The sequence below is a fragment of the Balaenoptera musculus genome, chromosome 2 (genome assembly GCF_009873245.2).
Source record: "Balaenoptera musculus isolate JJ_BM4_2016_0621 chromosome 2, mBalMus1.pri.v3, whole genome shotgun sequence".
Taxonomy (NCBI): Eukaryota; Metazoa; Chordata; class Mammalia; order Artiodactyla; family Balaenopteridae; genus Balaenoptera; species Balaenoptera musculus.
Genome location: NC_045786.1, coordinates 174196812 through 174209899, shown reverse-complemented (window position 1 = coordinate 174209899; position 13088 = coordinate 174196812). Strand labels below are relative to the sequence as shown.

General features: G+C 47.1%; 1 protein-coding gene across 6 annotated transcripts in view; it reads left to right on the top strand.

Annotated features, from left to right (window-relative positions):
- Nucleotides 1-13088, top strand: part of PPP1R13B (protein phosphatase 1 regulatory subunit 13B) — an 84013-nt gene that overhangs the window by 64899 nt on the left and 6026 nt on the right. For 4 of the 6 annotated variants that reach the window (XM_036841479.1, XM_036841480.1, XM_036841483.1 and 1 more), the window contains exons 6-12: nucleotides 2119-2293; nucleotides 3089-3285; nucleotides 5462-5602; nucleotides 8349-8529; nucleotides 9941-10045; nucleotides 12004-12173; nucleotides 12536-13037. In XM_036841479.1, the coding sequence (XP_036697374.1) occupies nucleotides 2119-2293; nucleotides 3089-3285; nucleotides 5462-5602; nucleotides 8349-8529; nucleotides 9941-10045; nucleotides 12004-12173; nucleotides 12536-13037 (1471 nt within the window). The remainder of the gene's footprint in view (nucleotides 1-2118; nucleotides 2294-3088; nucleotides 3286-5461; nucleotides 5603-8348; nucleotides 8530-9940; nucleotides 10046-12003; nucleotides 12174-12535; nucleotides 13038-13088) is intronic. The other 2 variants (XM_036841481.1, XM_036841482.1) reach the window with 1 other exon arrangement.

The following is a 13088-nucleotide window of genomic DNA, read 5'->3' as shown; positions in this document are numbered from 1 at the left end:
CTTTAGATTACCTGGCTAACCCCTGCAAGTAGGGCCATGCCGCCACAGTGTTAAACACAATGTCTTTCTTAATTATCTCTTATGTAATCATAAATGCATACTGTAGCTTCTTGAAGTTGGGAAAGTATCAGAACAAAAGCATCTGACCCTTGACTTGCACACACAACCCCCCGGACAGGAAACAGTTGGCCTTATCCAATTGTAGATAAAATTTGGAAAGAAAGGATACTTTCTATTGTCCCCTCCTTTTTCCTCTGGGTGTGTTCTCGGCTGATGTAGTTGGCATTAGTGTTCTAGAGGAAGCAAGCCAGTGACCTGTGATAAGACACTGGTCATGGGCCCCCAAGACAGTGGCTTCCCTTTATACCACCCTACAAGGAATTTGGTTTATTTTGGTGCACGGCATTGTCAGCACTCATTATTTACACTGAGTACTAGATTTGTTGTTGAAACTCTGTCGTAGTGTTTGAAACTGTTGCCGACCTGCAGTGAGGCCAAACAGAGCAAAACAGAAACGTTGGAGTTTGGAGCAGAGAAAGGTTTATTGCAGGGCCAAGTGAGGAGAATGGGTGGCTCATGCTCAAAAAATTCGAATTCCCCGGTGGTTCTCGGGGAAGCATTTTTATAGGCAAAATTTAGGGGAGGGCTGCAGGGTGTGTGGCTTTCTTCTGATTGGTTGGTGGTGAGGGAACAGGCTGGTGATCCAGAGTCTGTGCTCAGCGTGGAGTTACCGTCCTCCACCTGGGGCGGGGGGGGCTTAGTTCCTGCAGAAGAGCTCAAGGGTGTATTGTTCTGTGTGTCCCTGGAGGAGGAGCCAGGACCCTGTTGCTTCCTGACTGCTCCTTCTTTGTTCCTGCATTCTCTTACTTCCCTGGTTAGTAACTGAATCTGCCTTTTGGAGCTCAGGGAAGGTGTAGGAGTCTGAAGCCTTTTCCCTACAAACCAGAAATGGGGGCGCAGAAAGGGTTTTGGATCCCAGAGTGCCCCACAGGATCCTGCTTGCTTTCAAAACTTTTCTAAATAATGGTTTAGTCTTGGACTAAAAAATCAGACCTATCACCCATGCCTGCTGAAAATGATTTCATGTTTAATGATCTTAAATGTTCTGAAACTGCTGTAGAGAGAACACATATGTTAACGCCACTGCCTAGGTTCTTCATGCTTGCTCTGTAGAGAGATTTTCTTAAGAACCAAATGTCCAGTTCAACTTTTTTTCACTTATTTAATGACCACGTGATTCTATCCACTTTTATGTAAATAATAGTATAAGTTGGACTTGTTTTTAAAAGTTGTCTTACAAAGTTTATTGGATTTACAAGAATAAAGAACAATTAAAAGTAATTGGAAAGTATTTTCATCCCATTTCTAAGATGAAATGTACGTGGTATTATGTCATTATAAAATTTTCTAATTCTATTTTTTATTTTCTTTCCAAATATTAATCCAAGAGTATTGCTATTTTAAAAAATCTTAGATATTTTCAGCAGTGTAATTCACAAGTTAATCTTTCCATATTGAAGCACATATACCCTTCCCTTAGTGTGCAGTGTGTAACACCTGCACAGTCACACTTAAGCCTCTTAAGTATGTTTTATGCATACAGATGGGACCATGAATAATGTTGACTGTTACCCTTAAGGTATGCTTTCACATGAGTAGGGAAAAAAACTACTGAAGAGTATCGCATATATTTTTACTGTAGGACTGTCCTGTTTGACTATAAAATGTTTGATTACTTTTGAAGGAACTAATCCTAAAGAAAACAAACCCTTCCTCGAAGGTTCCTGTCACTTAGCAGATTAGAGGTTCATCTCTTTACTGCTCACCTTATCTCTTTTCAATATAAAATCCTCTGCTAGTCAGTGCTCATTTCCTTTAGGAGGTTAATATAAGGGACCCTTGAAAGCCGCTTTGTAGCAGCAGGAAACCTGGTACTGGTGGCAGGAAGCTTAGGCTGCTGGGGCTTCACACACAGGAATGGAGGTGAAAGCGTGGCTAGCATTTCTGTAACATTCATTAAGATAGGAGATACTGAGGGATCCACTTAAACTTTTTTTAGTGTACAAAAGTTACTGTACGTTTCAATTTTCAAAGTTAGCTATTTTCCTCTCTCAATAGGAACAGCGTTTACATTTTCTAAAGCAACAGGAGCGCCGTCAGCAGCAGTCTATTTCTGAAAATGAAAAGCTTCAGAAATTGAAAGAAAGAGTTGAAGCCCAGGAAAATAAACTGAAGAAGATCCGTGCCATGAGAGGACAAGTAGACTACAGCAAAATCATGAATGGCAATCTGTGTATGTGCCGCGGCCCACTGGCGCCCACACTCAGCAGGCGTAGATGACATGAGACAGAGGCCAGCTTCCAGATGCTCTCAGTCACAAGCTGATGTCAGATCTTGCTGTAGAAAAGCACTAAAGCTTTGCTCTGTCATCTGCATCTAACTGGATGGGTTGGTTAGATTAAGAGATCTTAGAAGATCTTTTGCAACCTTAGCAATGTAGTAGAGAGATCCTTTTGTTACGTTGGTTGCAGCCGCCCTTTGGACTGGGGCTAGGGTACTCTTAAGACTCAACTCATCGTGAGGGTCTGTTTTAATTGAACAGCATAAATTTTATCTGTGTATTAAGATAAAGCATACAAATGCTCACTTTTTATTTCTGTGTGCGTGGATTGTTACTTCATCAATCAATTCTGTTAGTACCTACTTTATGTTACAGAATAAGCAAGATAGATTTGGATGGTCCTGCCCTCACAGAGCCTTTGGTCTCTTTGGTGCCTTGAGATTCCTAAGTGGCTTGACCAAGATAGCTTTTGGACAGATTGCCCTAATTTAAAAATATTCAATAATTAGTGCAAATTAATTGTTTGTCATATGAGCGGTCACATTATGTGTTCCAAAGGCTTGTTGAAGTGTGTTTTGGATTATGGGTATTACAACTTTTTTTCTCCAAGGTCTGGCACTAGATGATGCTAAAGTTGAGTTAAATGGATAGAAATGAAGAAATCACAAAATAAAAATAGCAAAATACTATGAAAAAAAGAATATCAACTAAATTATGTTTTTTTTCTTTATTGGTGGGAAATTATAGCTGCTGAAATAGAAAGGTTCAGTGCCATGTTCCAGGAAAAGAAGCAAGAAGTACAGACTGCGATTTTAAGAGTTGATCAGCTCAGTCAGCAATTGGAAGATTTAAAGAAGGGAAAACTGAATGGGTTCCAGTCTTACAATGGCAAGCTGACAGGACCAGCAGCAGTGGAGCTGAAAAGACTGTACCAAGAGCTACAGGTAACTCACCTGGGTCTGAGGAATGATTCTATTAAAACTTCCTTATCAAAAAAAAAAAAAAAAACTTCCTTATCTTTTGGGTTTTCTTTCAGCGTGGAAACCTCAGGAACTGGAAACAAATTAATGGATTCTAATTTAATAGTAGGCACAAAATGTATTCAGTACAAAAGAATTTTTTAAACAGCTTTGAGACATAATTCACATAGCATACGATTCACCCATTTAAAGCATACAATTAAGTGGTTTTCAGTATCTTCACAGAGTTCTGTATACGCCACCACAATTGATTTTAGAATATCTTCATCACCCCCAAAAGAAACCCGACACCTTTTAGCCATCACCCCACAACCCCCTATCCCTCTAGCCCTAAGCAGCCACGACTCTACTTTCCATCTCTATGGATTTGCCTATTCCGGAAATTTCATATGAATGGAATCATGCAGTTGTAGTTCTTTGTGACTTGCTTCTTTCACTTAGCATGTTTTCGGTACAGAAATTTCAGTGTGAATTTAATTGGCAGTATGATGAACTGGTAAAGAATTAAGCTTTAGATAATACTTAAGGCCTCTGTGTAAACTGTGTTCTGACAAGATAGATGCCTATTTGTTAAATCCTTGTCTTAGTCAGCTTGGGCTGCCTTAAAGCAACAGACATTTATGTCTCACAGCTCTGGAGGCTGGAAGTCCAAGATCAGTTCATGGTGAGGGTCCACTTCCTGGCTGCCTTCTTGTTGTGTCCCCACATGCTCTGATCTCTCTTCCTCCTCTTATAAGGACACTAACCCCATCATGAAGGCCCCACCCTCATGACCTCATCTAAGCCTACCTAATTACCTCCTAAGGGCCCCATCTCCAGTTACTATCACATTGGGTATTAGGGCTTCCACATATGAATTTCAGGAGGACACAATCATAACAACCCTCAAGATTCCCATTTCTCAGAAATTGTCATTCAGCAGGTGATTTTTTTAAAATATTTATTTATTTATTTAGGCTGAGCCAGGTCTTAGTTGCGGCACTCAGGATCTTTAGTTGTGGCATGCAGACTCTTGGTTATGGCATGCGGGACCTAGTTCCCTGACCAGGGATTGAACCTGGGCCCCCTGCACTGGGAGTGCGGAGTCGTACCCACTGGACCACCAGGGAAGTCCCCAGCAGGTGATTTTTCAAGCCAGATACAAGTTTTGCAGTTCTATTAGCACTTGCTAGAAAAAGTATTATATCATTTTATGAAATGCAAATTTTTAATTACAGAGAGTAAACTCACTTGTTGCTGTTAAGTTCTGTAATGTAAATGCATAGAAACAAAGTGTTATAAGAATTTATTACTTTTTATATTTTTAAGCAATTGTTAAAAGCGCAGGGTTTTTCTTTTTTTTTTTAACATCTTTATTGGAGTATAATTGCTTTACATTGTTGGGTTTCTGCTATATAACAAAGTGAATAAGCTATATGTATACATATATCCCCATATCCCCTACCTCATGCAAGTGCAGGGTTTTTTAAGGATTTTTTTTTGGTAAAGTTTGATGACTGTAGTATATTTATTTATATATATTTCCAATTTTTTGACTGCAATCTAGGTTATAAAGTACATGTTACCTCCTGTCTATACACATATGCCAGTATGTATGTGCTAGTACATGTGTGCACCTGAAAGAGTTTAGCAAGACAAGACTTAACCTTCTGTGTGCAGTGCACTCGGATGTTTTCTATTCTCTATTTCATTTTTTAAACGTGCTTGTTATAACCCATTAAAATGATATAAGAACATTCTGTTTGGTGATTTGGCCATCCTTGGGTTTCCTGCTGCCACATTCACTGGACTGTGTGGGGCAGAACAGATGCCCCTCCTTAGGTCACTGAACCCCACCCGCCCCCGTTCCCTAGGACCACAGGCATGGTGTCCCACAGTCATTACTGGTACTAGTCATTCCGTACACTTTGAAGAAGACACATTTGCAGATATTTGCTCTTTTTTTGGTCCATAAGAAATATGTTCCGGATTCATCTGTGCTGTACCTGTAAAATATTTAGCATACAGGGGACGATGCCTGTATGTAAATACACATAAGAACTAAATGTTGCTTTTTCCTTCTTTTTTTAATCCCCCTAACAATGAGAATTTGACTATTTAGTTAATACAAATCATGAATGTTATGTTTTCTATTTTGCAGATTCGTAATCAGCTCAACCAGGAACAGAATTCAAAGCTCCAGCAGCAGAAGGAGCTCTTGAATAAGCGCAACATGGAGGTGGCCATGATGGACAAGCGGATCAGCGAACTGCGTGAACGTCTTTATGGGAAAAAAATTCAGGCATGTGAAAAAGAAAATATTTCTGTGAGATAAACTACTGAAAATGGTTTTTCCCCAAAGTGTACATCTTCACTGTAATGCCATTCTGCTCCCCCCATTTGCCATAGCTGATAAACATAAATTGGCCATAAACCATAAAAAGTGACAGTAGAAGAAAGTTCATGTTCCCAAAGACACAGTTGTTTCCTGGTGCATGGAATCAAAACCGCCTGGTCCGCAGCGCCTCACCGTCCATTCTCCCCAGGCAGCTCTGTCTCCCTTCCACTGGGGGAAGAGGCTTTGGCCCTGGAGTTGCAGCACCCATTTTAAGCTGTGCCATGTGCATAAATTCCTTGACCTTGTGTAGCCTCGTGTCCTTGCTATGAGCTGAGAATTGCTATAAGGATTCTGAGAAATAACCCATGTGGAAAGACTTTGTAAACTCTTGAGAAAAGTGCTATATAAGGGGTTAGTGCTTTTTAAAAATCTTTATTTGGTATTTTGAATTTCAAAGGTAGTAAATACTCATTGGAAGAAAGTTAAAACAGTGCAGAAATATTTAAAGGAAAATGTGAAAGTCCCTTCCATCCTTCTCATTCTTCAGGGATGATAGTTATTAATGGTTCCAGTCTTTTGCTTAATATAGACAGAAAGGTATTCAATTTTTAATTGAAAATGGAATTGTAGGAATTATATCATTCACACTGTTCTGTACCTAGTCTTTTTTTTTTTTAACTGCAATATGGGTATCTTTCCAGGTCATTATTACCTCATTCCTTTTGTAACTTCTGTGTAATATTCCATGTCCCAGGGCCTGTGGTCACATTACCCAGCCCTGTTGTTAGGCAGGGTGTCCCTGAGTCTTGCCGTTGCTGTCAGTGCTTCACGAGCGTATGCATCGCTGGGAGCTCGTGGGAGGATAAGGGACTGCTGTGTGTGGTGTCTCTGGCTGGATGTAGCACTTGACCTTTTGTTCCACCAGTGGTGCTCAGTGTTTGGGGGGAGCAGTGCCTGAGTGGAGAGCTGATTGGCACTTTGCCCTCAGGAGTGGAAATGGAGCAGGCAGCCAGGTAGCTGGGACAGTGCTCCCAGAGTTCCTCTATCCACACTCCAAAACTGGTGCTTTCACGCTTGACAGGTGTCCTCTTGTCAGCTCCTGCTGCTCTGAAGGTAGCTCTCAGGAGGCGAGGTGCAGGCTTCAGTAGCTTCGCCTGGTGGGATGGGTTAGGAGGACGCTAGAGGCAGAAGGGTACTGCCACTTCTGTGGGCATCGTGATCAGTGGTCTCAGGTGAAAAGTCTCTTATTTACAAATCCACACTTTTTTTTTAACCAGAGTGCTTAAAGGTCAATGGTTAATCTGTATGATGCCATGATTTCCTTATTCTCTCAATTAACAACACACAGACCATGGGAGAGGACGTGTGCCTGTGCTCCATGCTTGTTTACATTACGGTCTTAGTAGTGGTGGGTCAGGGGTCTCTGGAGAACAGAATCAGTTCTGTGTGTACATGTGTGTAGAGACTGATCAGTCGACTGATTGTAAGGAACTGCCTCATGTGGTTGTGGAGGCAGGCACACCCCAAATCTGCAGGGCTGGCCGGCAGCCTGAAACCCAGGGAGTTGTGGATGTTGCAGCCTGAGTCTGAAGGCAGTGTACAGGCGGAATTCCCTCTTCCTCTGAGGACCTCAGTCTTTCTCTGTAAGCCCTTCAACTGATTGGATGCAGCCCACCCACATTATGGAGGGCAATCCGCTTTACTCAAAGTCTGTTGATTTAAATGTTAAAAATACCGTTACAGCAACATCTAGACATGTTTGACCAAAGATCTGGGTATCACAGCCTAGCCAAGTTGATGGGTAAAATTAACCGTCACAAATGGCTACATAAATATTACTTCTTATTCCATCTGATACTTCAAGGGATCTCCCTGAAGAAGTTGGTGCTTCTGCAGAGATGTGTCTCCAACCCAAAGGTTTTAGGCACCTTTGAACAACTGTCAAGATCATGGATGCTTTCTTCAAAATGACACATGCTCATGCATGCAGAATTTTGCAAACAATTGTTGGATGGGTATGGCTCTCTCAGAGCCTGTCTGGGGAACTCTAAGGGTCAGTGTTTCTCTAGTCAGATCCCTGTTTTGCAGGCTTTTGTTGTTGGGCAGTGTCACGTGACCAGTATCATTGGCTGTGGCCTGGTGTCCTTGCTGAGAACAGCAGAGCTGCCTTCAGGGAACTGGTCAGAGTCTCACCTGGTTCCAGACCCTATTACTTTGTCCTGCATGGCTCATTCAGTCCTTACAACAACGCTTATCCCGAATTTTCGGACATGGGCACAGAGGCTCAGAGATGTTGCATCACTTGCCCAAGGCAGCCCAGCGAGTAAGTGGTAGAGCAGGATTTGAAGCCAGGCTCAGAGCCCAGGCTTGACAATGCCTCTGTGCCCACCCAGGGGAGGGAGTGCATCCCCAGGTGAGAGGGTTATGTACACAGAGGGGTCCTGAGGGGTTCTCTGTTACACACTCGGCTCCTGGTTTTATAACTCACGAACAGGTAGGTGTTATCACAGAGCATCACTCATACGGGACTGTGGGTTCAGGCCCTTTTTTGAAGTCTTGCCCTTTCTAGATACTGATCTCCCAGGGTGATGGAGCTTCCTACGTATGAACTGTTGAGTGATTGGCTCAAATCTGAGCAGTCGGTCATACTAGGCTTATAATTTCTTTTAACTGAGTAGAATTTTGACTCTCATTTCATCCCATTTTATAGCTGAGCCGTGTGAATGGCACGTCTTCGCCACAGTCACCCCTGAGCACGCCTGGCAGGGTCGCTGCGGTGGGGCCTTACATCCAGGTTCCCAGCACCGGCAGCTATCCTGCCCCTGGAGACCCCATAAAGCCCCAGTCTCTCACTATCGCCTCAAGTGCTGCCCACGGAAGATCCAAATCCGGTGAGTGGCCTGGGTCCTCTTTCGGGGGGAGAGTGAGCAGGAAGGGGGACTGTGGGGGGGACAGTGGCCTCAGAGAAGACCCCCACGTTGCACCCAGCCTCTGCGATGTGTCCTCCAAGGCACTTTGTCCTCTAGGGCAGCATTTGGGGAGCTGTGTGCCACCATAGTAATGATGATCCTAAAACAAGAACAGGTTCTCTTTTTTGGACTCAGTGTCCTTACTGTGTGGCTTCTCAAAACACAAATTAGTTAAGACCTGAGCCTCCCCTGCCACAGGTTTTGTTTGCCTGTGAGGGTGCTTGTCCTCACACTACGGCCCAGGCGGAGGGCTGCCTCCCCATCAGCAGAGCCTGCAGCTGCTCTGCTTGCCCGACCCAGCGTGGTCTCTGTCCACCAGAAAGTCCACAGGCCACCCCTTTGGCTCTCGGCCACCCTGAATCGTGCGGTGTGACCGGACTCGGGCCCCCAGCGCCGAGCCGGTGCGTAGCCGTCCCGAGGACATGGAGCTCCTGCGGCACCCCCGGCTTCCTAGCCGAGCGCAGGCCCAGGTCTCCACGGAGACGCCGCACTGTGTCTTCAGAGGAAGACGGCTGTGCTTTAAACTGATGCATGAGATGCCAGGGCTCCTTGGCAGTGAGACTTTATGACAGGGCTGCCACGCTGGCCCATCACACACGGAGTCACAGAGCACAGGTGACATTCCTGACAGCAGTAGTGCTGACTGGGTCAGGACTACATTTTGAGGACTTTTTTAGGTTTGGTGGTAGATTTGTGCTGGTCTTTCGTTTGTTCGCTTTGAGTTCTCTTGCCTGGCACCTGGTCTGAGCAGCAACACCACTGCTGCCCCCGCTGGAGGACCCGGGGCTTGCTCTGACCCAGGTGGGAGGAGGTATCCCCAGTCCTCATGGGCCACGTGCCCGGCTCAGATCTCTTCGTGGCTGTGTCTTAGAAGCCACGTGGAGCGCGTGGTCGGCATGAAACTCTAATTGCAGCTTTCTTTGATAAGCTGTTATTTATAGTTTGAACCACCCGATGGTGGGAGTATATATTCAGCTGTTGCCGATGGCAGATAATTAGCACAGCCGGCTCCTTCTCTGCTTAAATATCTCAAAACCTGCCCCGAGCTGAGGATGGCTCGAGTTTCCCCTCTTCTCTGTGGGTGGATGCTAGGTCGCCTCACAAGAGGCTGCCGGGAGAAGACCCCTCGCAGGGCCGGGAGACCGTGTCCTCCGGAGGTTCGGCAGTTGCCTCGCTCCTTCTCTGTGCTGTGGGGTGAGTGAGCGCAGGAGACCTGTGTCACCCCCACGTTGGGGGGCAGTATCTCGGCCCAGACGTAGAGCCGGGGTGAGAACATCTCCCAGGGGAGACTAACTGTGCTGTCGGCTGTCCTTCTGGTTCCCGTGTCACACAGATGGCCACGGTAAACCCAGAGTGACCAGCTCGTGGACAGTGTCAGACCTCGACGTCGGGCCTGACTGTGGCTTGTCACAGCGCCCCACAAGCCCGTTTGCAAACCGTATGTTGGCTGGCAGGTCCGGTGGGAAACTCTGGTGACGGTGCCAAATCAGCCGTGGCTGTTCTTCCAAACTGACAAAGGCCTGCGCCTCGCATTCAGACTTGAGACAGAAACCACATATACATAATTGGTCCCCGCCTTCAACAGGTGTGAAATTTGGGCTGGGTCGAAACACCAGATCATCCTCAGGAAGGGTTTGACAGGTGCTGGCCCAGCAAGGGTTTTTTGGTTTTGTTTTTACAGAATTAAGATGATTTTCTGAGTTCATTATGAGGCTTTTAGTTTTATCTTCAGTACAGGAATCTCCCATCATACTTACAGATGACTGTCCCTTTATAATAGGAACGAATGGTCTTCCTTCTGCACCTCCTGCCGCATCCTGAAGAAGGCACGTCCCTAGTCCCTGTCCAGTCCCTGTGTGCCTGACTTCTGCCAACTCTCCCGTGGCTGTGGGATTTGAGGAGCAGCCGGTGGCCACATTTTCTGTGATCCTGAGAGAGGCCAGGGACTCTAGCCCCCGCGGCCAGCCCCATCCTCCCTCCTGAGTCAGCAGCAGGCTCTGTCCATTTTCCCCTCAGCCCGGAGTTTGCACTCGGTGCATCCTTGGTGAACCTGTGCATCCCTGGCCCACACCACTCCCCCCCCCCCGGTCTGATACAACCAAGGGGGCGTGAAAGCACACACACTTCTGTCCTGGAAGAGGCTGATGGGCCACACAGAGCAAAGCGATGGTTTGGACTAAGGCCTGGGAATGCTTCACCAGGGCCCTAGCAGCGGCCTGGAGCCTGCAGTGGTTTCCAGCCATGGAGGAACTGAGCCGGAGTAGCAGTGGACACAATGGGCTGGCCGTGCTGCTGCCAGAGATAGATTTGGCTTAGGAGCCGCCGCTGCCCGGGCGCTCAGAGGCCCTCTCGTCCGCACTGCGCCGACGCTGCTTGTATGGCTGCGTGCAGAGCAGATTTGAGAGTTTGCTCTTCCTGTTTTGTGAGTCGCAGGTTTGGGCTCAGGCACAGTTGCTGTAAGGGAGGGTGATTTCCCGCTGCTCTGCCATTGCCCCACCTGCCCGTGCTGGCAGATGGGAGGAGGGGCGAGGATGTGCTGCTCTTACAGGAGGGCCCCGAACAGTGCCCTTGGCTGCTTTCCCTGCCATACGGCTGATGGCTGGGAGGGTTCCCACGCTAGTCCAGCCCTGTACTGCTGCGGAGAGGAGCAGGGGCCTGCGGCAGGCTGAGGTCGAACCCTGTGGGCTCGCTGTGAGTGGGCCTGTGTTACCGGGGGTGCTTCTGCGCCCTTTCTCAGTTTGGAAGGTGCTGTGTTAAAAAGCATACCTTTTCAGTGGCTGTCCTGAAAATGCTGGGTTGACTGGCTTTCTAATCACTGCAGCAGAGTGATAGCCTGCTACTCCAATCACTGGGAACTTGTACTGTCCTCCTGTGATCATGAATTATTTTAAGAGGGTGGAAATTTCTAACAGATTAAAGTCAAATTTTTCTTTTAATACTAGAAGCAGTACAGGTCAAACCTGTTAAGAAGTCAAAAGATAAGTCTTTTTTATTGCTGTCTGTATTTGTAAATAGTGTTTGAAAACCAAGTGCCGACGCTTACGTTGTTCATTGGTGTCGATGTAATGGCTTTGACCTGTATTGCAGTGGGGGCTGAGAATGTTTCTGCAACCCTCTGGCCCCTCGCCCGGGCTGGGGCAGCCCTGTGCTTGGCCATGGAGTCTCTGCACACGTGACCGCACGTGGGCACTGGTGAGGCGGTGCCGGCAGAGGCCGACCTTGGTCGTCCTGCCGCGCAGCAGCCGGTGTGTGGGTGAGGGGGCGCCTCCTGGTCATGGAGCTCCATCAGAGCGTGACGTCCCAGAAGGTGATTTTTGCTTCTGGCAGGGGGTTATTCTTATGTTGGTTCAACTAATTTCAAGAATAATTTTACTTAAATTCTGTGTTCTTTTCAAGCCAATGATGGAAACTGGCCAACATTAAAACACAATTCTAGCTCTTTGGTGAAAGTGACGCAGATCGCCAGCGTGGAGTGGAAGGACTCGAACGTGGAGGGGCCTCTCAGGCAGGGGCCCGTCTTGAGCCAGCCTGTGCCCGTGCCGGCCTTGGGAGCCCCGGAGAAACAGGTGGGCCGCTTGTCTTCGTCACAAAACACAGACAGGCTCCTAACTGACTGCATCCTTATTTAGCCTTCGTCTTTATCTAAGTGGTAGGAGGTGTCACGAGGCAAATTAATCCTGTTGGTGTCCAAATCATAACCCAAGTCTGAAGGAGTTCATGGACCCTGAGCACGAGAGCCGGGTGCAGGTGTGAGGCCTTTGGTCAGGGTCGTTCACCCTGCTGTTCACCCCCACGGCGTGCCCCGTGCCTGGTCACAAGCCTATTTGAAGGATTACAAGTCCTACTTTGTGCTCTTGTGACCGTGGATGGAAACGTGCTTGACTTTTCAAAGGATGACTTTGTCTTTCTTTTTAACACCTAAATTTAGGGCATCGAGATTGGTAAAGTGCCACCTCCCATCCCTGGTGTCGGCAAGCAGCTGCCTCCAAGCTATGGGACGTACCCAAGCCCTGCGCCCGTGGGCCCAGGCTCGACAAACTCCCTGGAGAGGAGGAAGGAGGGCAGCTTGCCCAGGCCCAGCGCAGGCCTGCCCAGTAGGCAGAAACCTGCACCGCTGCCCCCTGCAGGTGGCCCCCACCAGCCAGGGTCCTCGCAGCAGATTCAGCAGAGGATTTCTGTGCCACCAAGTCCCACGTACCCGCCGGCGGGGCTGCCTGCCTTTCCAGCTGGAGACGGCAAACCTGAACTCCCACTAACTGTGGCCATTAGGCCCTTCCTGGCTGATAAAGGGTCAAGGCCACAGTCCCCCAGGAAAGGCCCACAGACGGTGAATTCAAGTTCCATATACTCCATGTACCTCCAGCAAGCCACACCACCTAAGAAGTACCAGCCAGCGGCGCACAGCACCTTAAATAAGTCGGTTAAAGCAGGTATGGTGGGTTTGCACTCTATCTCTCGGGGCTAGGAAATCATACTTGAGA